This window comes from Physella acuta, unplaced genomic scaffold, assembly GCF_028476545.2.
Source record: "Physella acuta isolate Inbredline_101_S28 unplaced genomic scaffold, ASM2847654v3 ptg001441l, whole genome shotgun sequence".
NCBI lineage: Eukaryota > Metazoa > Mollusca > Gastropoda > Physidae > Physella > Physella acuta.
This window is the reverse complement of record NW_026732956.1, coordinates 301862-328977: the sequence shown is the minus strand read 5'-3', so window position 1 is coordinate 328977 and position 27116 is coordinate 301862. Positions and strand designations below refer to the sequence as shown.

Genomic DNA, 27116 nt, shown 5'->3' with positions numbered 1-27116 from the left:
CAACAATACTGAAATTGGGATGAGTGACAATAATTTATTCAAAGATATGGTAACATTTTGATTAAAGATAATACTTCATGTTTAAATTTAAATACAGTATGTGAAAAAATGATGATAAAAAAAATTGCACTCACCACAAACATCAATTTCCAATTCATTTTTAAAATAAATACTACTGGAGGAATTATAATTTAGTTTTTAAAAAAAAGTCCTCACACAGCCAACCTTTAAGGTTAAATAATTGGAACTTTCTCTAAAATGTAAACAAAATTCTGGACTAAGGTAAAAAAAAAAAAACAACAACAAACAACCAGTTAGCTGCCCTTCCTAACCTGTTATTAGATAGGGCAGATGAAGTAGAGTTCACTTATTTCTCTGACTTCTGCATATGATGGGATAGTATGGTCAGTTTTGAGCCCAGCCACCTAGCTGGGCGGACTCAAGGACCTTCTACAGTAAACTATTATTACATAAAATTAAATCTGAGAAAGAAAACAAAAATCTTATCAATACTGAAATGCCTTTCAAACATACAATCTAGTTCCAAAACTACAAGTAGTCTGTAAAGTCTTCGTATGCCCCAAAAGCACCATCCCCACTTGCTCCTGTGGGTGGCCAGATGGGGGATGGAGGAGCTGGCTCTGTATTTTCTGCCTGATGTTCAAGTATTCGTTGTTTGAGTAATTTTATCTGGCGCAGTCTTTCCAACCAATTAGATGCAAACACCTCAGGACACCCAACAGTTGACTGCTGTCTCTGTAGTACCATGGAGGCTAGCTGAAAGTTTTAACAGGAATATTATCTGCTACCTGTGTTTTCTACTTCTAGGGTTGGGGTTTTTTTAATTGTATTTTTATACTAAATAACTGGAGCCAAGGTGAACATTAATTTTCAAAATTGAATGACGCTTAATTTTGTTGAACTAGGATTGTGGCTTAAGTTAAAGCAAAAATATTTTCCATGAATTTTTTATACATTTCTGTAAAAAGCTGTAATTAATTTAACTTTTATGCTGGTAGCATTCTAGGAGTTAATTTTAACAAGGAAACTACAATGGAGGAGGTGAAGAATATCCCATTTTAAGAATAAATTGACAAACTTTAAAAAAAATACTCACATTACAGTGTACGGCAATTTGTCTGACTAGAAGAGGAAGGTTAACATCTGAGATGATTTTTGTGTGGGTGTGGCCCAAGATGTCTGCAATATCTAAAATAAAATAAACAGCATAGCATTACTAATCTACAAATACAAAATAATGTGATACATCAATCATCAGGAGCCACTGACTTGGGAGTCAGATTACATAGTGCTATAGCTGTACTGAGTCCAAGTGTAATTTGAATATCAATTAAGCAGTTTTTTTTTACCAGCAGCAAAAGATAATCAGTAAATTTTTGTGCATTAGCCAGCAAGTGAGAAAAATGAATATATGGGAGACTAGGCTAAAACAGAGACCCAACCTGTTTAATTTAAGGCAGTTTTTTGTTGCAGAAATTAAGTTAGTTAAACTATGCTAAAATCATTAGAAAAATGTTACATCAACATGTTCTTTCATTAACTTAAATGACTATCTTATTTCATATTTACAAGCAGAAGGAAAATACATTCAGCCCTTTAGACAAATAATTTAAAAAATTGATCAAAACACAAATTATAAGCCACTGCTACCTGGGGTTAAAATAGTATCACAAGTCACAGCAATTCTATTGAAATCTGGTAGTCACACAAACATGCAATCAAAGATAAGTCCTCCTCACAAAACAAAAGACTACATCACAACAAAGATGTACATGCTAGAAAATACACACTTTAATATAGAACCATCAGCCATTTCTTTGACTGCAACATGGTCTAATATGTTTTTGTCAACCACCTCATTCAGTCAAGCTAAATGTTTCATTTACTATAAAGTAAATAGATACTTTTCCTCTGCATAAATGAGCACAACAAAAGAAAATTAGAAAAGAAAAAGAGTATTTAGAGATATCATACCATATAGTAAAGTTTAAATTACCCCAGATCAACTGAAATTGTGATGGTTACTACCGAAATAATTGTTGTTATTGCAAATTATATATTAAAAAAAAAACATTTTTTGTCTCCCTTGTAAAATGTTAACTATTCTAAAACAATTGTATCCTATTTGCTAAAAAGTAATGCTACATTGATACTAAGGGTTAAGCATAAATTTGATATACAATGCAGGAAAGAAATATTACAATGTATAATACAACATTTCTTTGGTTGTTTTCTGCAGTTTATTAATATACCAAGCACCTAGAGCATGCATATTTCTATTTTTTAAAGTGATACATGAAGAGCATAGTGATATTAAGTAGACCACACAAATCCCATGCACTCTTGACACATGAGATAGATACAACAATCCATAAAGAATACAACATCACAGAAAAATCTACTAGGCAAGCAACTACATAAGAAAAACAAGCAAAAAAAAATACAAACAAGCATATTCCCTGATGATAGCTTACCCTTCATTGTTCCCAAACCTAAAGGCAAAATGGGGAAGTCGCTTAGAAATAAACTTAGTGAAAATATTACAATAGCAGCTAGAAATAAAACTCACAGATACTTTTAATATGAATATAAGGTAGTCTTCCTAACTCAGAAAGCTTCAAGTAATTTATAAAGTGTGTTTTCTAACACAGAATGTAAAATAAGAAGTGAACTAATTTCAAACTTTGGGCTAATCACCACCACTACTAACAGATTCTAACCTAGACATTAGCAAAACATCTGAAGCAACAGCAGTGTTCAGTGAACAGTATTACAATAAGAATAGGTGAATCTGATCTAAAGCCAAGATGATGAAACAAAGGGGAGGTCATCAGACATACCTGGTGATAACTGATCTTTGAAGTCCACTAGGAAAAGATTAAACAAAAGTTAACAGAAGAAAAATTTTAAACGTTTTAAACCAATTAGAAGTAACTCTTTTAGTAAAGAAATTGTTTTTTTTTTTAAATTATGAACAATTCCCAACTTAAACAATATGAAATAAAAACAAACACTTAACATCTCAAAGTTATTTTAAGTTAGTGTTTTTTTTTTAATCAAGTGACGATTAAAGCAGTTATGACTTGTTTATATGTTGGTTGTACAAAACCAAGCATATTAATATTTAAAAAGTATAAACGGAATTTTTTTAAAAATTATAAATATTTTTTAGTTAGCAACCTAACATTGCAGATATAGTGAGAAAAAAAACGTGGACAATTGTATACAAATTTAAATTACATTGTTATAGCCAGTCTGAAAAAAAAACAATAAACAGTACAGTTGGAAAGAGAATCATGTAATGTCTGTGTGTAAAGTAGACATACCTTCTTTTGTTATCAGTGTGACAGCATTACTTTCATAGTCCAGGGGACGTATAATAATACTGACAAAGTTGAACTGACCCTGGAAAAATTAGGTGAGCTTAAATTATTGAAATATAAGTAAACACTATATGGGACGTATAATAATACTGAAAAAGTTGAAATGATCTGGGAAAAATGCAATGAGCTTGAAATTATAGAAATAAAGTTACACACTATATAACCTATTGATAAACTTGTTTGGGCAGAAGTGGTTTAAAGTTTTCAGAAACTTACAGATATTGTGCCACTTTTGTAATCTTCTGAGCTGTCATTATACACAATGGTAACAAAATCATTTCCAATATGACTTTTCTTGTTATTAAACCTTGTATCTCCAGGTTTGTTAGGCATCAATGTGGCAATGTGAAAAATAACTGGGAGAAATTGACAATCAAATTTAGCATACTGAATAAACCTTGAAAAATACACAAGTTTTACACAGGAGGCAACATTAAAATAATGGCAGAACTGACAAATCTATATATATAATTCTCTTCATGGGGACCATAGAAGACACCACGCAGCTTAGCCACCACCCTCATCCCTACCTGTCAGGTGAGCTGTGGTTCACCCCGAATGTTTACAATAGTAGAGCCGGTTCAAATAAGTGACGGCAGATAATTTAGTTTTTAAACGATTTGAAACTAAGGGGAGATAATAAGTTCTGCTTGATATTTTCATTGTCGTCTGTAAAAGGCTGCTTTCACTGGGCGGGATGGGGTGGGGGGAGGCAGGGGTGGGGTAGTGTCGAATTCACAAATTATGAATTGTTGATAAGTAGAAAATAAAACAACTAGATAGCGGCATATGCTACGTCGCAGGTCAGCTCGTTTTTATTTTCCCACGTTTTCTTTAACTTGCTTTCGCGTCTGTTTGTTTCTCCAATCAAATCTTGCGATCGAAATTTCGGGCACTTCCCGGGTTAGCTAGCGCGCTGAAATTTTCAGGGAAGCTTTGTTTCCGATGACCATAGAATATTCAATTGTTATTATTACTAAATTGATCCATGGAAACATTTTATTGATCATTTTAGGCCGCTATATAATTGTACAAAAACGTGGGGGAAAAGGGACATAACCCAGTAACTTGATGAAAACAAGGTTCGGGACTCTCCCTCTTTTTGCTTACTGAATAGTTGTCACGCGGTGTTTGTGTACAAACAACCAGAACGTAACAACTGGTGGCCAGTATGGGGGAGACGATATGGTCGAGTGGTTGGGCACACGATTGCTATCCCACTCGGCGCGGGTTCAAATCTATGTGTTCTAGTCAGTAACGTATTCACACAACGTGTTTTTTACGAGTTGTCTTTTTACGAGACTTTAATGCTATACAACTTTTACGAGATTTTAATGCAAACAAACAGACAAAGACTAAAAAGTAGAAAATAATAATCATTAAAAAAGTTAAAAAAAACCCACGTTTTCTGATTGAACTAAAAAGTAGAAAATAAATGTTATACATCACAATAATGCAAGCGATCACTCTACTATAAGCGATCAAAAACGTGGGGCGCCGTGATTTTCTTACAGTTTCTAATACTGTTGACTCTCTACAAGCTCCCTAATTAAAGTCAATAGTATTAGAAACTGTAAGAAAATCACGGCGCCCCACGTTTTTGATCGCTTATAGTAGAGTGATCGCTTGCATTATTGTGATGTGTAACATTTATTTTCTACTTTTTAGTTCAATCAGAAAACGTGGGTTTTTTAAAACTTTTTTAATGATTATTATATAATGCAATGTTATTTAAATGTGGGGTTAATAAGTCTATTTGCCAGGACCTCTCCCAACATTGGGCACCCACCAGAACTGAAATCCTGGCGTAACTAACCTCTGAGAGACTCGTCTTGCCAAGCCACAGTGAATTTGCCATCACTGGGGTTCAAACCCCCGAGATAGACCCTGTCTTTCTCAGCCTCTTCAATGCTTATCATCTCTCCCAAAGCCTGGATAAACTTGGTATAGCGTGGTGATCCAAACTCATTGCTGAGTAGAGTCTTTTCATCACTAGCCTAAATTCAAATCATATTGCTTGTCAAATAAAAGTTAAAAATAACAACTAGCACATAAAAAATTAACGAGCATTATACTATTCAGCAGTTTTTCATAATTAAAGAATATGCACTGTATCTTATAAATACACACCTGCCCTTTACCCATGTAGAGTACACCAATTTTATGGGTTTCATATGGGTAGATGTGATCCAACATGTCCACTGTTCTTCGAAATTTCTGAGACAAATGTAATACATGTAGAAAGTTGTATGCCCAAATGAGGCAATCTTTTTTAAAAACAGAGGTAGAAGTTAGATACTTTAGGTTGCATAACATCTACTTACATCAGTTTCTGGTACTTTTAATGGGATCTCAGGACTCTGAACCAAAGGATGACTGTGGTAGAGTTGAAGAAAGACATAGCTAGGATTTAGTCCAGATTTGCTGTCTTTAGCCGAGCTGGATCCCTATGATTCATACAAACTTAGATAATACCTGTATCTGTATTCATTTTTGTAGAATTGAATATGTACCTTAAAATTTATATTGATATTGATTATTACCTACACCCAGATCTAATTACACATAAAATAATGTCTCATCTACAGTTAAATAGTGAAAAACAACAAACTACAATTTATTAAATAAGACAATTTAAAATACTTTAGGAAAGTTTCAGGTGCGAACCTTCAACATACCTGCAGCCTAGAATCAAACTCATCATTCTGTCTCACATCTGAAGAGGAATTAATGACCGAGATTGTGTGGCCACGTCGCTTTATTTGCCTTAGCTCTGGAACTTCATCTTGAAGTGACGAGGTGGCAGATCCATCATTGGGTGAAGCTGCTCAATACATTGACATTCAATTATTAGGGAGTAAGAGTTGGTTTCCTGCATTATAATAATGAAAGTTTTAACTAAAATCAGCAAATGATGTTAATTCAGTACTTACATTCTTTAGCAAAGTTTTGAATATCTTGACTATGGGAGGTAAGCAGAGGGAGATGTTCAGGTCTTTTGGTTCCCTCCAGGTCAACAGAGAAACTTCTCATAGCCATCCTTTTCACACTGGGGGATTCCATGCTCTGGATAAGTTTTCTGGGCCTCTGCATTTCTCCTGAACTTGTTTCAGCACGCCCTCTGAATTCAGACTTGGTCTTGCTGAATGCTTGCTGAGCTTGAAGTTCACTTTCTTTATATTCAAACAAAGGTTTGGCTTCCTGCTGGCTAAACATTTTTTGATCACTTTGAGAAAGCTGAATAGATAGATCAGATTTTTTCTCCACTGTGGTGATTGGTCCTGGTGGCTCAGGAGCCACAGATGCTGGTGTGTTAGAGAAGTCTTCAGCTTCAGGGCGGGCAACAGATGTTTCAGTGTTGATGCTTCTGATCCTCTCAATACCATGGGAGTCAGGCTCTGGTGTAATCAACCGCTGACTGTATAGGGCATCACTTATACACAGTGGGGATGAGTTTCTTCTCTTTAAGGTTGTTTGGGAGTTGGTGTCATCTGCTGGGACAGTGTGAGAGGCCATCTAAGAGAAAAAAACAATAATATATATACTCCCTAGACAAATAACAACAGATGGGCATAGTGCTAACCACTCTAGCTCATCAGATGACTTTTAGTTGCCCTATCTGGTCAGAGAGAGAATTTTACTTTATTTTACCCTAAACACTTTCAGCAGGAAAATGGTTAAAATTAAAGTGGATATTCCTAATTTAAAAAAAAAAAGATATTTTAAGACAAGTAATTAAGGTAAAAAAATTCATCGAAACTGACTGAAATTCAAGATTTTATTTACTTTCAAATGCTACTGGTGCTTTAAAATGTACAACAACTACAAACTATTGCAATACAAGATTCCGTGGTTAAATATTTACCCCATCAGTGGATATTTCTGATGTGACATGGTATTCATCTCGACAAACTGCACAAGCAGAAAAAAAAAAAAAAAAAAAAGGTCAAAATTTAAACATTTTTTAAGGTATCAATATTACATTAATGATTCATGAGTAAATTCATATTAGGATAGAAATTTTTTGCAAAAATAAGTGTTTCTAAATAATTTGATACATATCCCAAACAAAGTTAGATTATAATTATATGATGTTGATCTAGTCAGGTAAAGATTTTCTCAACTTCAAATTAAAAAAAAACATATTTACAGCCCTAGGTTTTCATTACATTCAACATATATTAAAGAACTCACAGGTTTTCTCTGCCTCAGAGAAATGTTGGGAATGTAAAGTTTCATACTCTTCTTCACACAGGCTGCCACTGTCAATTTTTCCAATACTATCTGAGTCAGGAGTTCTAGAATAGATTTACAAAAAGTCATAGCTTAGAAATGTTTCAAGAGAAAAACATAACATTGATAATACAAGATCTATATAACTCTTTAAATATTTCTCACATTATATAATGATATTAGACATTTTCTAATAATTTATAACATTAACAAAACAGAGAAAAGGCAACTCTTTAGATACGTTACAATGATACTTAACATTCCAGGAATAGCACAACACTTAAATGTTTTGATACAACACTGATACCAAGCAATTCTCTAGTTTCCCTAGCAATTAGAATGTGCTACTTGCCTGCATCTAACAGGTGCCAGCAGCTGCGTGATGTCTGGCACTGAAGGGTCGGCATAGAAGCTGTAGCCACTCGACTCATTCTCTATCCTCATCATCCAGGACACCACGCCACTCGCCCCACGAATGTTCACCTCCGCCCAGCTTGTACACCAACAGCTGCACTGTGTGGCTGAGAACATGCGCTGTTCAGATAACTGATGCTTACTTTCTGCATAGGAATACATGTTACTTTACAGAGCCTGTTCTGCTAATTGTTTTTTTTATTTTAAACATTATAAAAAATGTCACATTTATCTAAAAATTATTTTTTTTACCAATCAGCATTGGATCCATTCCTTCTTTACTTAAGGAGCTTCCAGTCTGAACAGCCACATCGTCCTGACCTAGCATTTTCCTACTGGAATCCTGTGGCAAACTCATGTCATCAAGGCTACGACGGGGGCGAAGTGACTCATCAGATTCTAATGAAATCCCAAGGGAGTCAATCTAGGTATTAAAGAAACATTCTTTTAAACATCAGCTTAAACTTTTAAATATATAAAAATGAAGTTATATTAAACTGATGTTTTTTTTTACCTGTGTTTGTGATCTGCCTAAACTAGCAACAGATTTATGCCTGCGCCTGTCTCTCCTAGTGCTTGCAGGGGTGGTGACTGTTGGTGTTGGGTCCTTAGATTCTCCATCTCTATTCTGTGACTTCTGAACGACAGCCAGGCAGTTCTCACACAGTCCAGTGCTGCTTGACTTGCTGCCTCCTCCACTTGTTGTCACTGTGATTACTTTATTTCCAACAACCCACATGCCACGTTGGCCATCTTTAAGTAAAAACTGAGCCACAGGAGACCTATTTGAATTTTTTTTTTTTTTTAAATTAAGAAAATCTGCACAAGATTCAAAATAAACATAAAATATCTCCTTATACTTATAATATATACTCATTTTAAAATTACCAATACAAATAACGATATCCACTTATTTTAGATCAGAAGAGAGAATTACAACCATATACAATTAGTGCTATAAACTAAACACCAAAAACAAAAAAAAGTTAAATCACCTTTTAGGTAGAGCTGTAAAATTCCCAAATGCATATCTGGACATCATGTCAATACATGTCTCTGTGAGCTCCTTATGAAACTGAGACATTTTCTCATCCATAGGTATACGGCCATCATTTCTTATACCCTCAATGCCAGACATATTCCTACGACGGCTGAAAAAATAAAATATTTTTTAAGATGTGGATTGTGGTGCTGATTAAATACATTTACACCTTCCCAAAATTAAAAAAAGTGTTATTACCTACGACTAGTTTCATTCAAGGACATTGTTCTCCCTCTGTCACTAGAATCTTGATTAAAAGAACTGAGATGTCGAATGGAATTTTCCTCAAACAGTTGCAAAACATTATACTTCAGTCCCTGTTAAAATAATAAGTTTTAAAAATCAGATTTTTTAATAAATATAGTATATACATATAGTTTAGCATTGAAGAGTTATATTATTTGTGTCTACTTACTCGCTGGATGTACTTGACAAAACCTCTTCTGAATGGTAGTCGACAACGGATGAACCAGATTCCTATAACATGGTGTGCTAATGAAACTGTGTAATGGCTAAACCTGTTTAATAAAGTATATGATAAGTCAGTTTGTATAAAGGGAATTTCATAAGTGTGGAGTAGTTTAATGATAGAAAACAGTGAGATATGAACACCACAACTCCTAGGAAATTCAGATACTAACATTTCATAATTTGCAGATAACTATTGTGGAGTTTTATTTTATTTACTTTTTTCTTGTTGGTATATTTCTTTGTGAGGTCAATGGACCATTGAGATAATTTTGAAATTAACTAAATTATCTTCAGGATTTAGCTAGTTCCATCTATTTATGTTTTAATAATATCACACCTCCTAAGAATGTTTGATAGAACATAAATATAAATAACTCAAAGATTTAATCAGAAATGTTTTCATGTTAGATCAATCCTTACTTGAATGGGTTGGTATAAGGCAGAGCAATAGCAAACACACTCATATACTGATCTTCTACAAAGTTAGCATACAGCTTAGGAATCCTGACAATACCTGAAACAACATTGTTGTTTAAATGCATGATTAATACAAAACATATAGTAATCAGTTTCACTGAGAGCATCTGCATTTACAAGTATCTATTTACTAATTAATAATTCATTACACCGATAGAGTAGTTCTCCAGAAATACTAAAACATCATATTATTTTTTTTTAAAAAGGATAAATGAATTGTGTAGTTTTCTCTCCAAAACATCATATTTTGTTAAAAAGGACTGATTAATCATATAGTTTGTTTCACTGTTTTTACTATTATTCTTGACTTACTAGACAGAAAAGCTAGCACTGGAATGGCCATTGCTATAGTGGCTGATATTTTAGAGAGAGACAATAAGACAGATGGCAACATCCTCATCATGAGCTCTTTCATCTCTAGAGAGCAGATTCTCAGGGTGGTGACGCAGATCTTTGCACACTTGGAGACCAGACCAAACTCCAGGCAGTTCACCAGTTCTTTCTGGTGACACAAACATTAGCTAGATGTCATTCATGATCATATGTTGGTTTTTATTATCATAATTCAGGATTAAAAAATTATTATTTTGATGTTCATAAGCACAAAGATTATATCAATAATTCCTGTTCACAAAGATCAAGTTATTATCATGAGGATTAAGTTAATATAGTTCAAGTCCTAAACATAATAAACAATGTGCTTATGACATACAATACTGTATACATTGTTCAAATTCTCAATATTTGTACCACTAGGCATTGTAGAGAGCATTGTACCCGTCAATAGATATTTATTGATACATTGGTTCTAACTATTTATTTATTATCAAATAGCTCAAGTTAAATTAACCCACCAGTCTACTCTTGTCCAGGTAAGAATGATAAGTAACTATAGAGGCAAGCACAGGAAACACAAAAGTGTGGAAGTCTGAGCGGGTGAAGTTGGCTGGACGGTTGATCAACTTCTGGGACTGCTCCACTGTTCTGTCTTTAACCTTAAACACAGAACAAATTAAAATCAGGTACTGATATGTACACAAAACAAATTATACTGATGTTTATACTAATAAAACACTTTGTTCTAAATAAACAAAAAATTATTGTGGAAAACAGTATTTACCATAGCACACAACTTTCCACATAAGGCATCAATAAGCTCTTCATTAGCTGACAATACAAGTGTTTTGTTTTCAAGAATTAGAGGAAGGTTTTCCAAAACTATCTGTAAAATGGACCAGTCTTTTTCCTGGAAAGAAAAGGTGGCTGATTAAAAAATGTTTTATGTAATATTTAGCTCAGCGTGTACGCACACAGTAAAAAGGTCAACTTACGGATTCAAGGCATCGCAAAAAAAGTTTGAAGGTGTGCTCATACTCAATAACAGCATACAGCTGGCTAGCATTGAGACCTGGTATGGATGGGCTTCTTAAACACAAGGACTCAACATCATCACTAGAAGTAAAAAGTAATATCATATATAAAAAAAAAAAATCATCATAAATTTTTAAAAATACTGCCATACTTTCATACTTTTTATTGAAGAACATTTTAAAGATGCAACATCATAACTAAAAGTGAATAGAAACAACAGTTGCATCTTTAATGTCCTAAAATTCTATTTATGCCATGATTCTTTGTTGAAGTGCAAAATTTACCTTGGCTGACACAAAACATATGGGCTAAATACATGACGCTCTCCAGGCTTTCTGTCAGCCAATCCAACTCTGGTATTGCTGTCTGCCCTTAACAGTAGCAGCAGGCTGAAAATCTGGGGGAAAAAATAATGAGATTAGCCCTTCAAAATGCTAAATGTAAACTACCACACTTATTTTAAAATATATTATGTTTTAAAACCTGTATCTTTTTATAATGCAGTAAGTAAAGTTCCCTTTCAAACCTGTCGATCCATGGGTAAGTGAAGTAGAGTTCACCTGTTTCTGTGTCTTGGCATATGAAGGTATAGTGTGGTCAGCACTATGCCCAGCTGCCTTTACTTTTCTTAACATGTCAGATACCCATCAGTTGGGTGCACACAGATACATTTTAAGGACTTGAACCCAGATTTGAACTTGACTTTCTGGTTATCAGTCATATGTTCTACTATTCAACCACTCCGTCCCACTATTTATAATGTACTATATACATATTTTAAACCTCTCATTATCATAAAACTATAAGGTATTTTAAATAGTAAAACTTTTTATTAAAGCTACCCCCGTGATATAAAAAAAAATGAATGAGTATCTTACAGATTTGCGAATCATGCAAGCAGTTCGACCAAGGTAAAGCTGTGAGTAGTGCTGCTTGAGATGGGAGATCAACATGTCATACAATCTCTGGCAGTGGCTGCCTGGTGCAGTGTACAGCTTGATCTGGTGGATCAATCAATCATGTTAGTTCTTTTTCTTGGTTTATTCAATATAGACATGAATATGGATTATAACATTCTAGATATCAATTAACATTCCAAAAAAGCAATGTTTGATAAAACAGTTTAGCTATATCTGTTGGATCAAGTCAATCAATCATGTAGTTTATTCAATATAGAAATGAATATGGATTATAACATTCTGGATATCAATTAATATTCTTAAAAAAGCGATGTTTGATAAAACAGTTTACATAAAACAATAATTAGCCTTATTTACAACTCCATTATTAATTAGTATAGCTAAATACAATCAGTGTTGTTTAAATCTCAATGATTTATTGGATATAAAAAAAAAGTCATCACCTTGAACAGGTCAATTAGTTTTGTAATGGCAGTGCGTACATCAACCAAACTCTCTTCATCTAGTCCTTTGATATCATCTTTCCTGTCTAATTCCTGGAAACCACCGATAAGTGGTTTTTTGATGACCTAGTTTAAAAGGACACACAAAGGTAAAAAACAGGAATAAAAATTATGTACACAGCTGGCTTTTACAGAAAAATTAAAAAAAAACAAAATACAGCACAAAACTTGTACAACTTGGTTGTAAATAACAATTTAGTTACTACATAGAAAATGTTAATGAATTTCAAGTACTTCTTCAATGATAAGAGAGAGTTCAAAGAACTCATTTGAATGGCAATCTTCACACAATCCCAGGAGGAGCTCAACAGACTTCCTGCGTACTTCAGGGTCAGGGTCTGTGTTGATGTGGATGAAATGTGGAATGACTACTCGTTCTATTAGCTCTTTCTGAAATAAAAATAATATTTACTTTCATTAAATTACTATATTTCTTTTTGTAGTAGGTTATAAAAGTAAAGATTTTTATCTGACAAATCATAATCAGCTTTGTATAGTAGACAGAGAAAATAAAAACAAAAATAAACTCAGGAAAATGTGTTGGAATTTTATCCTCCACTACATTTTGTGATATGTTATTGATTTAAATAATTATACTGATAGTAATATAAAAGAAAATGTTGCACACTGACCTCATAGACATGTGTGTTGATACTGAGGACTAGTGATAAAACATCCAATGTTTTCTTTCTGACTTCTGTTCTTGTCTGTGACCTGTATCAAGAATAGGTTACATCAATGCCAATTTTGCCCATACCTTGTCAAATTCAAGTCTATAACTCTAAACCAATATACTAAATACAGCAGATGCTAGAGCTTCACATTGATGTTATTAACTGACCTTGAATGAGAAGCCAAAAATTCTTAGACTATTAATTCAAACTCAATTTAAATAATGCATACTTTACAAATACCTTGTTTAAAAATATAAGAAAAAATAACATACTCTTTTGTAAGGTACCTTAAAGTTAATAAAAAGATATTTTAGAAAAGTTCATTAGCATTTTATGATAGTATGAAAAACAATGTATACAAAAGCCAAACATTTTTAAAAAACTAAACTACCTGAAATATTTTTCCATCAAGCTGTGTAGATCATCAATCCAATTTTCTTGGCCAGGGTGGATAAACTGTGTATGATAATCAATCAGAGCGCACACAGAACTGGTCTAGAAAAACAAAAGGGGAAGAACTGTAGCCACAAAATAAATACTACTGAAAGCATTTTGGTAGAAGTAAAAAAGAATTGTGATTCTTACTTCTCTTTTGCCTGCACACATCTCCACAATTTTAAACAGTCTTATTGGGGGCCCAAAAAATTGTCTGGCGCTGTACAAGGTCTCCATAGCAGTTATGACATGTTGAACCTCCACAGAGAGTTTCTCATCAAACTTACATTTCTAGCAGGACAGAAAAGAAAAAAAATAATACAATGCATGTAGCGTATACAATGTATCTACAAGCGTTTCTTATTGTTTGTATAAATAGGCGTGGAAAAAAATGACTAAGTTCATTTGTATTCATCAGGAAAAAAAAGTAAGTAAATTTTTAAAGACAACATTTAATTTATTCCACCTACTTCTATTTGGTTTAACAGAGCCTCAAGAATATCCAGAATGATCTCCCATGTTACAAACTGCAAGTCTTTGCCATATTTACTAACTAATCGCTGTAAGTTGAGGGTGATCTCATAGGCCACAATACTGTTTTCATGAGACACAGCCTTTAAAATTATTTAAATACAGTTAAAAATTATCCATTTTATTACAAAACTAAAAACAAATATACAAGTTCTAAGTCATAGGCTATCAGATAATTATTTTGAACAAAACTTCTAACAAGAAAGCTTTTACTTTAATAGATAATTTATTCTAAAATATTTTGCCTGCATAAAAAAAAAACAGTTAAAATATCAACTTAATTATTTTTAAGAAATAACTGATTTTAATAACAAAAAAAGTAGTCTCTTCTTAAGTTACTTCAGGTTCATAAAAAAATAATCTTTTGTCAAACAAGATAACTGCAATATTCATTACATATTTTTAAAATATATTAAATAAAAGAACAACACCTACCTGTAGGAAGCAAGGCAGTACAGAAGCATGAGTACACTTGAGTGTGGTAACTCTCCGCGAGCCCCACAAAGCCATTCCAGTAAAAAAGATGGCCCCACGCAACAGTAAAACATCCACAGGCTGTCTCCTAAAATATATTTTTAACAACAAAAATGTTATATTTTCTATAAAAGCTAATACGTCTTAAAAGATGTAGGATGACTAGAAAATAATCATACATACATGTTTTATAAAAGAATTTACTATATACATATATTATGAATCTTAAAAGATTAAATATTTATATATATAATGAATCATATATATATATATTTAATGAATCTGTTACGGGTCTAACTTAATTATCAAACACCAAGTACAACACTGTTTGAAATTAGGCCTTATTTTTTTGGTCATTTATAAGTTTACATCTTTGAGCTTTGAAATAAAATAAGAATAAATTTCAAATGTTAAAGAATTATTCATGAAATCACTTACTGATCCTGCAGCATAGCACACATAGTAAATATTGCACTGTGTCCCAGGTAAGTACCCAAAAGTTTCTTCATCAACTGTCAATAGATACCATTGTATAGATTTAATTAAGAAAGGTAATTTTTTTGCTTTAACTTTTTAAATAAAGTTTTAAATTAATTACCTCCCATGACTTTTCACTGAATGGTGCTTTATCAACAGTGTGGCAAAGGGCAGCAACAAAATGATATAGTGAATCAGAAGGGAGGTAGCTGTAGCATATTACTGCATCCAAAACTTGAAGACACTTCTAGAAATGGAACGAGAACAAAAATCATCATAGTATTTACAAGATACTGTAAATTAATTATTGTTTTGACATATGTCAAATATCCTGTTGATATAGTTTAATTCAAATTAGATGAGGTATGCTACTAACTGTAAGTTCCTCATCTGAGCGAATCTGGTTAGGTATCATACAGGTTTGTCTGAGGATAAAAATGTTTTTTGTTCAATAAAGAATTAAATATGAAGGTGCTTGATAAATTATTTAAAGTAAAGTATTTCAAAAGGACTTTATTATGAAATTTGCCTATGGTGAAATTAACAATTACAAAATTGTTTAAAATATTGCATGTTTCAAAAATAAAACTCTTACTGTACAAGTCCAGATATTATTTCTTCATCAAGATAGATTGCATTGTATTTGATAACATTTACAATGATAGGTAAAAAAGTAACGATGTGACCTCTTGATATTACATCTGGCATCCAATGTAACAAAAAAAGACCTGGAAGCACAATTGAAATTATACTGGACACATTGTTTTTTCTAAAAAAAAACAAAATAAAAAGTGATATTAATAAAAAATTTGAGAAAATTTATAATACACTAGACAAAATATGTACTCACCAATTTCATCTTCAAAATTGATCACATTTTTCCCACATTCACTTAAAGTTTGTAAAAGCTTCAACCTGATGATTATTTTTTTTAAACTTATATTAAGAATGATTGCGGGATAAAGTTAAATACAGATTCTTACACACAAATATTTCAAGAATACTTAGTTTCTCATTAAAATATTTTCAAACAGTGTAACTGAAAGATCAGAAAAAAAAATCTAAATAAAACTAAATATCAATTGATAAATTACAACAAGTACTTGGCACATCATTTAGTTTGTATTGAGAAAGAACAGCAAATAGAGGGGAAAAAATGCTGGTGGGGAAGAGTTACCTATGGTTAATGTCTGATGGATCTGTCAAACTCTGAATTATCCTAAAGAAGTGTCCACGAACTGTGGTCATATAAGGCAGCTATGGAAGAAAAAAGCAGTTACTTTTATATTAAAACGTTGAGGGCATTACAATCAACTATTTGCATTTACTACATTCTGATTTTAACAATATTTATTCTTTTAAATGTTTAAAGCAATGAAATTTTAGATATTATAAAATAGTAATAAATATGATAAAACAATGATATAAATGCATAAAAAAGGGACTTACTTGACCTTCCAATAAACAATGCAAAAAAGTGAAAGCCAATTGCCTGTTTTCAGGAAGCACATGAGGCTCAAAAAGGTCTTTAATTTGATGCCAGACAGCTTCAACAGCATTCTTTAGAAGAAAAGTTTTGATTTAGTGATAAATTTCAGATTAAAGTTTGAATATAAAAATAGTTACTCTATCTTTATAAATTAAAGATCTACCTTTTCAAGGTGTCTATGCTTTACAACCTCACATTGTTCCCTTATAGTTCTTAATCTATTGTTTGCTGGACTTTCTGGCCCTATTTCCTAAAAAAGAAACAATTAACAGTTAACAAATCTTCAGAAACAGATGTCTTTTACTTTTAAGTAAAGAAAACAATGTCATGGATGTCTTTTAAGAAAGAAAACAATGTCTGTGAAATAAGTATATTAAGTATCGGTTCTATTATTAATTACTAAAAGTAGTTTCATACAAATACAATTTGAATATTTTATTACAAAATTAATTACTAAAAGTAGTTTCATACAAATACAATTTGAATATTTTATTACAAAATATGATAATTAATTTGAAATATATATATATCAATACATCTAATATATACCATTTTATCAACTAGAGTCTATAAGTATGCTACATTATCAAAAACTTTACACATTTATAATGCAACTAGCGTACCCGTCCCCCGCGCGTTGCCGCGGGGATAGAATAAAGTCTGACGAAATATATTAGAAGGATATCACCAATGCATTACCAATCATATGTTCTTAGACGCGTCACCTTGTTTTCTAAAACTGTGTTATTTAAATGTTAACAATGCCTGCGCTTGGATAATAATTATCGGGACACGGGTTTTCCTACACTACCGCATGAAAACCTTGAGTGTATATTAATGTAAATCACTCACAGAAATAATTAGGTAGAACACCCTTCGGTGACCACCCATATGTCAGGGACGTAGATGGGCGCTCTCATGAGCCCCCCCCCCCAACCCACCCCCCCCCCCCCCGATTACACTACCGCAGAGGCGTAGCGTAAGGCCCCTGGCTCCTTAAAACTAACAGGCGCCATCGTTTTCATAGGATAACCCAGCGTGCCAAATAGCATCCTGTAAACAATGATGCAGATTTCTTCATTCGCTAAAGTGACACAAATGAACAGGATTTTTTTCTTTAACACATACAAAAATTATTTGACATGTTTTAAACATCTGTTTGACTGATGCAATATGCTAGCGTTACTAATGGTCTATTATTAGATGCTCGGTCTCAATTTCGACCTGGACAGTCTAATAATAGATGCTTATTGCATCATTCGCAAAGTGACGAAACTCTACAGTAGGTCCCTGATATTCAAACAGTTATTTTTTCATCTTTCGCAAGGTGACAAAACTGTACAGGATTTCCTTGCGTTACAAAGTTATTTTTAGAAGCCTGTTGTAGTTTTACCGCTGAATATAGTAGTACCCCTTATTCGCTATGCAGGACGCTCGATTAACGGATGCCAAGTGCCAACTTAGTCGATCTAAAACTCTGGGCGCCAAACCGTGTATTGACGAAAGTTGTACCCTATATGGCGCCGCCCGTAAGAAACTTTAGTTTTCTTTTTCGCAGAAATATTCTCGGGAGTATTCTCATCTACTCCCTAAAGTTTCATGGCACTCGGATGAACCGCATCCGAGTTTTATTTTTTATATACCGTGTATAGAGAAAAAAAAATAGCTCCCCCCCCCCCCCCCCGGTGGTGCGCCGCCCTTGCAATATTAAACAATATTTTTTGCAGAACCCTACCATTGAGTGATCTAATCATCTCCCCAAAGTTTCATGGTACACGGATGAACGGTGTGAAAACGAAATTTTATAAACCGTATATAGAGAAAAATCGCAGCCACCCGTGGCGCCGCCCTTGCAAAATTAATAAAGGTTTTTTTTACAGAACCCTTCCCTGAATTGTTCTAATCAACTCCCCCAAAGTCTCATGGCTATCGGATAACGGTGTCACACCAAAATCGACTTATTTTTATAAACCGTATGTAGAGAAAAATCGCACCCTCCCTTGGCGCCGCCCTTGCAAAATTAAAAATGATTGTTTACAGAACTCTTCCCTAGAGTTTTATAATGAAATCCCCAAAGTTTCATGTCTATCGGATAAACGGTGTCACTGCAATTCACTTTTATTATTTTTATATATCGTAAATAGAGAAAAATCGGACCCTCCCGTGGCGCCGCCCTTGCGAAATTAAAAATTTTTTTTTTTACAGAACCCTTCCCTAGAGTGGTATAATGAACTCCCCAAAGTCTCATGGCTATTGGATGAACGATGCCAAACCAAAATCGACTTTTAGTTTTATATACCGTAAATAGAAAAAAACAAATCGCGCCCTGTCGGGGAGCCACCCCTGCGAACTTGTAATTTTTTTTTTCGCAGAAACCTCCCCAGGAATATTCTCAACAACTTCCCAAAGTTTCACGGCGATGTGATGAGAGGTGTAGTAATGCATAAAGGACAAACACACAAACACACAGACACACAGACATACATTGCTTTTTATATATATAGATATATAGATCTACAAGATATGTAATAAAAACAGTACATAAGCAAACAATACACAACATAGAGCCATAAATAAGAAAACTCAGACTTACACGGAGGATATCTGGTGTAAAAGTAACTTCTTTTGAAGTAGTTTTCGGTACTGTGAGTGGAGCAGAAGGTTTTACAAATCGAAACAATTTCTGCATGGTTTCTTTGACGCTAAAGTTATCTTCAGTTTTTGATGGCAACTTGCCTGGTCCTGACATTTTATTCTTACTGTAAAGATTGATTTTCATATAAATACTGATTACATGCTTAAAAAGTAGGGGCTTATTAATAATATAGATCTAGATCTAGATACCGGTGTCCGATAATGGAATCTTCTTTTTTTAAAAAGGGGTGTTGGATTGTTAGATCTAGTAGTATTGTAATACTAATACTAATAGTAATACTTATTATTAGCCAGCCTTGGCCTTGTGTGTATTTTAGTTAACTACCAGTAACCCAACACCCCTTATGCCTTATTTAAAGAAGATTCCATTATCGGACACCGGTGTAAGTAAAGTGTAAACATTCTCCCCAATAATAATTTTTAAATAAAGAACTACAACGCCAAACATACAAGAAATTTTAAAAGTAGCTGCAATCTGACAGCATCGATATCTTCATCTTGATTCTTTCAATCATGTCAAGTATTACTTATTTAAGATCTAAACAAATCTTTAGGCAATGTAGAATCTATGTAGTATGTAGTAGTATGTAGGGCAATGTAGGCTAAGCAATACTACTAAGCTACTAAGCATAATCCATAATCCGTAGTAGACTAGATCTAGATCTAGATGTTTTGTGAAGACTATTGATAAAGTAAAAATGATTCTAAAGCGGTCAATCTACTTACCCTTCCAGACCGTATATTACACGAAAAACTGAAGTGTCAGAAGCTTTCAGCACTGTTAATATGTTTATCTAATGTGAAGACTTAAAAATACTTGATTATCTAATTATACAGTATGCTAATAATTAATAATCTTTCAGTGCTGACATTTTCATTTCAAAACATTAGATCTACAAGTTGCACACAAGGTTCTACACTGCACATGAATGAGGGTTGGTGAGCACTATCTCCTCCTCTAATACTAATCAAATTTTTATCAAGCAGCAACATTCACTAAAAGAGAGAGGTGTTTAAGAATCTTTCTACTTGCAGTCTCATGCTTTACCACTGCTTGACAACTAATGAGCTATGCATTTCTGTTTTTGTGTGAGGAATTTTGTCAGAGGTGAAAGAGCTATCATGGCAAAATGCTGTAAGCAATAGAGAAGTAGAAAGATGAGTGTTGGTTGTTTCTGTATGAAGGTGCCTGGACAATACTCCTCTGTATTAAATTAAATCCCCAAGACGAATCAACCATCCATCTTCTTACTTCCAACCACACAGTGGCGTAGGCAGGGGGGGGTTAGGGGGGGGGGGGTCATAACCCCCCCCCCCCATAGACCCCTCGGTATATATAAAAAGTATGAGGGGGGGGGGTGCAAATCGAAAGTTTGAGGGGGGGGGTGCAAATTGAAAGTTTTTACTTTTTTACTTGAGACGATCCTGGCTACGCCACTGCAACCACATAATAACTTTTTCCTATATTTATCAGTGATAACAACAAAAATAGCTTTTTGTATTTAATGTTTATTTTTTTGCATAAATTTGGAATACAGTAAACTGAAGTAACAGTGGTAAAAAATAATGTGAATGAATAAATATGATTCAGAATAAACAGATGTCAAAAAGAAAGACTATGTAACTAACATGAAAATTTGATTAACCTGTGCTCATACTACTTGGAAGCTTGTGACATTTCTTGCAGTCGTATATATTTATATCAATAAACTTAGGTTTCATACTTCTAGATTTTATAAAAATGTTTCAGCATAAAAGACACAGCCAGGGTTTATTTCTCAACTGATTATTTGTCAGATTCCATCAATGGAATCAGATTCTGTTTTTATTGAGGTCATCGAAGATGTTCAATATTGAACTATAATTTTTTTTTTCATAGATTCCTTTTTATGCAACCACCTTTGCTGTTGTAGAAACATATTTGTTAGTAGATTTTAATATTTCAAAAATTTGCAAATCAGCTTTAAATGGTTTCTCAGGAGAGGTTGATTTACAAGGCATTTGATGCATAAGTTTACACAGCTTAAATTACCATTAAAGTTTATGTTAGTAATAATAAACACTTAGACTACTTAAAAAAAATGAATGCAGTTCAATAACAGACATTTTAATAAAAATTAACATAGTGTGTCTTGCAATAAAAATTAAGACATTCAGTTATAATCAGCCTCTTATTCACCATTAAACTTCTTCTGATGGTGACCAAGAACTATCATCGCTTGAGTCTTCTTCACCATATTTATTCAGCAAATATGCAGCTGTTGGTGGAACTCTCACATAGGGAATTTTACTTTCTTTAATGATATTCTTCTTGAGCAATTTAGCTGATCTTCGTGTGAGAGGACCTTTTCTTACCCTAGCTGAAGTAGTTGAGCTGTGAGGTATAGGACTTAGACTGCTGGTACCTTCGACATTTTCTTCATCTCTGGTCAGGTCTCTGTTAGAATCTTCAGCCAAAGGAGTAAATGTGGCATCCATTTGTCTTGAATTGGATGGAACAGATTTTGAAGGGGTAGACTTCTTTTTAATTTTCTTATGGCCCAGCGGGTGTTTTTTTATACCAGAAACTGTTTTTTGTTTGTAATCAACCACATCAACCATAGTTGATGTTGAAGGCATAGCTTTAGCTGATGTTGATGGTATAATGTCAGCTGATGTTGAAGGCATAACATCAGTTGATGTTGATGGCATCATATCAGCAGATGTTGCTGGCACTACATCAGTAGACGTTGATGCCATCATACCAGATGTTAATGTAGCCGTTTTACCTTTTCTCTTTACTCTCTTTGACTCTTTCTCATTACCTCTGTCATCTTCAAGTACTCTTTTTTTATAATCGTTCTTTTCAGTATAGATATGCCGTGGTAGCAATGAGGAACTCAGTTGAGGTATATCAAGATTTGAGGAGCCTCTTGTTGCTGAACCTGATGGATTATCATTTGCCAAATTGCCTTTTTGTTTTGAAAAAACAGGAAGATTTCCTCTTCTTCCTTGGGAATCAGTCTCTCTTCTTAAAGGGGAGTCTGTGAACAAATGTTCACCAATAGCAGTTGAGCTTGGCAAATTATCAAAGGTAATATTATCAGACATGGTAGAATCAGTGTGACTATAATCATGTTCATTTGTAGGCAGCACATCTACTTCATTGTTTGATGTGAAGGAGAAGTTCTCTCTAGATATGGAGCTGAAAGAATCTGTGTCACTATAATAACCTAGGAAAGGAGACATTGAACCTTCACTGTAACTATATTCACTATCTAAGTAATCAAAAATTCCACGATCAATATTGTCACTGTCATAACTACGAGGCCTTGAATACAGATTTTGGTTCTGTGAAGAAATTGGTGCTGTATTCCTTTTAGACAGATCAAGTACTTTTTTTTCTAATTCAGAATTTTTCTCTTGAAGAACTGCAAGAATGAAATAGGAAAAAATTAATCCAACAAAATATCAAATACACATAAGTATTCTTAATTATCAATATCATAGTCATAGTATAACACTATTAATGTTTTTATTACTAAACCGTTAATATGTTACCGGAAATCTTAATGCAATTCAAAAATCTCTAATTCTTTTCGGTTTACTATAGATTATGTTATAAACTTGTAAAGAAAATTAATTAAATTAGATAAAGGCATTTTGTAATACTGCACCTTTGACAAGCAACAAGAGAGCATTTATGCAGTTATGTGATTCTCTTTCAGTCATTGGGACTAGCAATCCACATCCAAGTTCACATTTTTTGTCTCTGTAGGGGCACAACAATTTTTCATGTCCTTTAACCTCCTTTCTATGAAGCAGCTTTGAACAGCCTTTGTACCGGCACTGAACCATAGCATATTCACAGATTTTATTGTGGTCCAAATACTCTTAATAAAGAAGTTCAAATCAACAATACAATGTGCTATTAGTTTTTTTTGTAACTTTGACTAATCAATCAACATGTTTAAATCAATGCCTTTAAAATTCATGAATCAAATACATGTACTTGACATTTAAATCAAAATGCTGATAAGGTTATATTGAAACAGTGTGGTTAATATTTTTTAAACTGTACTTACTCTCTAAAGAAATTAAATCTGTACATCCTTTGTCAAAGTTGCTGCACTTCATTGTTAGTTTGTTTATCATATTTTGAACCAGGGGTAGAACCTCTTTCAGATTTCTCCTTCTGCATTTTTTACGACACAGCGGACATTTCAGCTGCTCATCCAAAGCTTGATTAATGCATTCAGTACAAAAAACATGACGACAGGAAGTTTCCATAGGCTTATCCAAAACGTTTTTACAGATTCCACATATTAACTCCACATCAGGAAGGGGAGAAAAATTACTGATATCAAAGCGAGACATCTGTTAACATAAAAAAAAAAGATAAATGATAAATATTATCTCAACTTATATTACATAAAGTTATGTATCAATATTTTAAATTAAAATTTCTAGCCTTTAAAATATTAATAAACAAAACTAGGCCTATGCAATTTTCTGCTTTTCACAGAAAGTTGCCTAGTTTTGTTTGAGACAATAATACATAGATCTAGTAGGTAATTGCTGGTAGCATGTTAATGATTCATCTGAGCCTAGTTTTTTTTAGATAGATCACATACTACATAGAGTCTACATACTATAATTTATTAGTAAAAGTAAAGCTCCCCTTTCAGACCTAATAAATAATGATCAATAGGGCAGATGAAGAAGAGTTCATGTTTCTTGAGCTCATATTAATTATGAAGCAATGGTGTGGTTAGCATTATCTCAGCCGACTTTACTATGACATAATACACCACCATCCACATGAGTTTTATTCATTTTCATGTCTGAAACATAACTTTTAAAATCTTTTGAGTGGGACTTATAATTAAATATGGGATGGCGTGGCCTAGCAGTAGAGAGCTAGACTTCAAACCCCAGAGTATCAAGTTAGAATCCGGATTCTAATCAGTGGAACGTCCCTGGGCCCTGAGTCCATCCAGTTTTGATGGGTATCTAACTTACGTTACTAGGGAAACAAAGGTGGCTGGGCATAGTGCTGACAACACTATCCCTTCATATGCCAAAGTCTCTAAAGCAGATGACCATGTGCTATGACGTATGCTGATAAGTAAAGTCAATGTGAACTCACAGTGAACCCTTGACCATGTCATGTAATGTAGGGATTTTTCTCACACCATCGATCACACACTTACGCTAATTTATTTAGTTGAAAATGTAGATCTAATTCTTATTTATTATTATTATATATTATTACTTATGCCTATTTATTAATAATAATAGGCCTACTAAACTACTAAGTCTATAGGCCTTCTCTATTTATAATATTTTTTACTACCTTCTAGGCCTATATAGATCTAATACTTAACTATAGGCCTATATATTACTATATAATATATATTACTATAAAAAACACATTCATAAAAAAATAAGTAGGCCTAGATTAGATCTAATTCTATATCTATCTAATGATTCTAATCTAGTGTTTTCCTAAGATTTTTGTGTGTTTTGATTGTGACGCTCAACCTGAGCTGAGGTGAACATGAAGTTGAAGCGGCGAATAAAATTCGCTAAAAATTGAGTTTTACCGGGGCAATCAAGATCAAGAATCTAACATTTCTAATTTCTAAATATAATTTTATAGCCTAATAGTAATAGTAATAGTTAATAGTCTAAAATCTTATCTAGATTCTAAATAAACCTACTAAATTACTTCTTACTTCTTAGGTTAAGGGCAGGCTTAGTAGTATAGTAATTAGTATATAGATCTAGTCTAGAGATCTAATGATAATAGACTGGTAGACTAGCTCTTGAGTCTTGACTCTAGTAGACTGTTAAGTAAACTAGATCTAATAACTTTATTTTGATTTGTTAACATCTATTTATAGTCACACTAATTACCGAAAAGTACCCAGCATTTCCAAGCTGTACAACATTATTTAAAATTAAGGTAGCCTAATTATTAGTATTTTAATTATTTTTTAGTAATTTAATAATTAATTAGACACAATCCACGCTTCGTCCGACGACAAACACAAAATATGCATCTTAAAAGGCATAAAAATCAAATAGGCTGGGTTTGCAAATCCCAGTGGAAAACAATTTGGTATATGTGTTCATAGGGGAGCCCGGGGCGTTGCGCAGAGTTTCTTCTAGGCATCTCTACCCCCCCCCCCGAACGAGATGGAATTTATATAGTAAACATACATTTTTACTAGTGTCCGCTCTCCCGAAAAATGTTGACCGCCCCCCCCCCGAAAATATCAAGTGCCCCCCCCCCCCCCCCGGAGAAAAAAGTCTGGAAGAAACACTGGCACTGCGGGTCACCAGACTGCCGGGTCGCCGTAGAACAGTCCTAGTGTAGTTTGACAATTGAATCAAGTAGTGCACCCGCCCCTGGGTACTAATCATGTACGAAGATAACCACTGGGGAACTGTGTGCGCCAAACCGCGGTGTTACCTTACCGACTGCCAGGGCACATTCCCTGTGACAATGGAACTATTGAAACAATCGAGATAAGCCTACCCATGGGCGAAACTACTATACCGCCAGACCCCGCAATGCAAGGGGGTGGGGGCGGCGCTTAGGGGGCCCAAAAACAACATAATAATGTTTTGTCACCTTGATTGACTTCATGGTTTAGTAAAAAAAAAAAAAACCAGCAGTGATTGTTCTACAGTATCTAACACACACTATTGCAGTGACAAAAAAAAACTACATGAGCTGTAGTGTGAAAGGTGGGCAAACTTTCAAACCACTTCCTAATTGAATTATCGCTCCTCTTAGTCTAATATGGGTACACAAAAAGGTAATTTAATACTTTTGTACTATGCTAATTAGAAAGCGATTTCTTCTCTAAATTGTTATTAAAAATAAAGCATACTAAAGAATGACAGCTATAAAAATGAATGTTTTCAAAACTATTAATATAAATGCTTAACATAAGAATAAAACAAATACAGGAAACCATTAACATCATTACACATATCAAACTTACGTGTATAAATAAATTTGACCGGTATGCCAGTTATGAAGTTACTCTTTTCACAATTTTTGACGGGTATAAATGAGATAGACGTTTTTAAAGCCCCTAAATTAGTTAGAGCATATTTTTTGTGTGATTAGTTGTCTCACGATGAATATTCCTTGCAATAATAGATGTTATTTTACTAGATTAGGAAATGTTTTAAATAACTAATTTAGAATTGATGACGGTCAGTGGCGTAGCGATGGGGGGGGGGGGGGGGCGGGGCAGGGGGGGGGGACACATGTCCTTGGGCGCCGACCTTAGGGGGCGCCAAAATGGGTTGGAAAAAGTAATCGAAAGTTTGAGGGGGGTTGCAAATCGAAAGTTTGAGGGGGGGGGGGGGTGCAAGTCGAAAGTTTGTCCCCGGGCGCCGGGAAGGGTCGCTGCTATGCCTCTGATGACGGTAGTGCACTTCTGTCGCTTTCTGCTGTTGACTATTTAAAGCAGGGGTCTCCAAACTTTTTAGTCCGAGGGCCGCATTAACTATAAAATTTCAGTTCGGGGGCCAGTTAATTCCAAAA

At 33.8% G+C, this 27116-nt stretch overlaps 2 protein-coding genes across 5 annotated transcripts; both read right to left on the bottom strand.

Moving 5' to 3' along the window:
* Positions 1-20: 20 nt before the first annotated feature.
* On the bottom strand, positions 21-20238 carry LOC131927811 (tuberin). Of its 4 annotated transcripts, XM_059283639.1 has the most exons (43): positions 20021-20238; positions 19509-19674; positions 17079-17165; positions 16876-16986; positions 16604-16683; positions 16277-16341; positions 16022-16154; positions 15803-15851; positions 15548-15673; positions 15388-15461; positions 14911-15037; positions 14415-14558; positions 14095-14235; positions 13901-14004; positions 13468-13549; positions 13070-13225; positions 12776-12901; positions 12291-12413; positions 11697-11809; positions 11373-11493; positions 11162-11287; positions 10896-11036; positions 10354-10543; positions 9985-10078; positions 9509-9611; positions 9292-9410; positions 9047-9202; positions 8566-8833; positions 8304-8475; positions 7990-8197; positions 7599-7702; positions 7270-7316; positions 6338-6920; positions 6083-6228; positions 5729-5851; positions 5535-5621; positions 5221-5401; positions 3621-3760; positions 3348-3426; positions 2862-2888; positions 2496-2513; positions 1118-1209; positions 21-777 (listed from the first exon to the last, which is right to left on the bottom strand). In XM_059283639.1, the coding sequence occupies exons 2-43, from the start codon at positions 19662-19664 to the stop codon at positions 550-552; spliced, it is 5550 nt and encodes a 1849-aa protein (XP_059139622.1). In that variant the 5' UTR covers positions 19665-19674; positions 20021-20238; the 3' UTR covers positions 21-549. The 4 variants fall into 4 exon arrangements, with proteins under 4 accessions (XP_059139622.1, XP_059139623.1, XP_059139624.1 ...); XM_059283640.1 differs by lacking the exon at positions 2496-2513; XM_059283641.1 differs by lacking the exon at positions 2862-2888.
* Positions 20239-21091: 853 nt separating this feature from the next.
* Positions 21092-25382, bottom strand: LOC131927859 (uncharacterized). The gene is made up of 4 exons (XM_059283731.1): positions 25288-25382; positions 23635-23926; positions 23227-23442; positions 21092-22980 (listed from the first exon to the last, which is right to left on the bottom strand). The coding sequence occupies exons 2-4, from the start codon at positions 23924-23926 to the stop codon at positions 21752-21754; spliced, it is 1737 nt and encodes a 578-aa protein (XP_059139714.1). The 5' UTR covers positions 25288-25382; the 3' UTR covers positions 21092-21751.
* Between the last annotated feature and the right edge of the window lie 1734 nt (positions 25383-27116).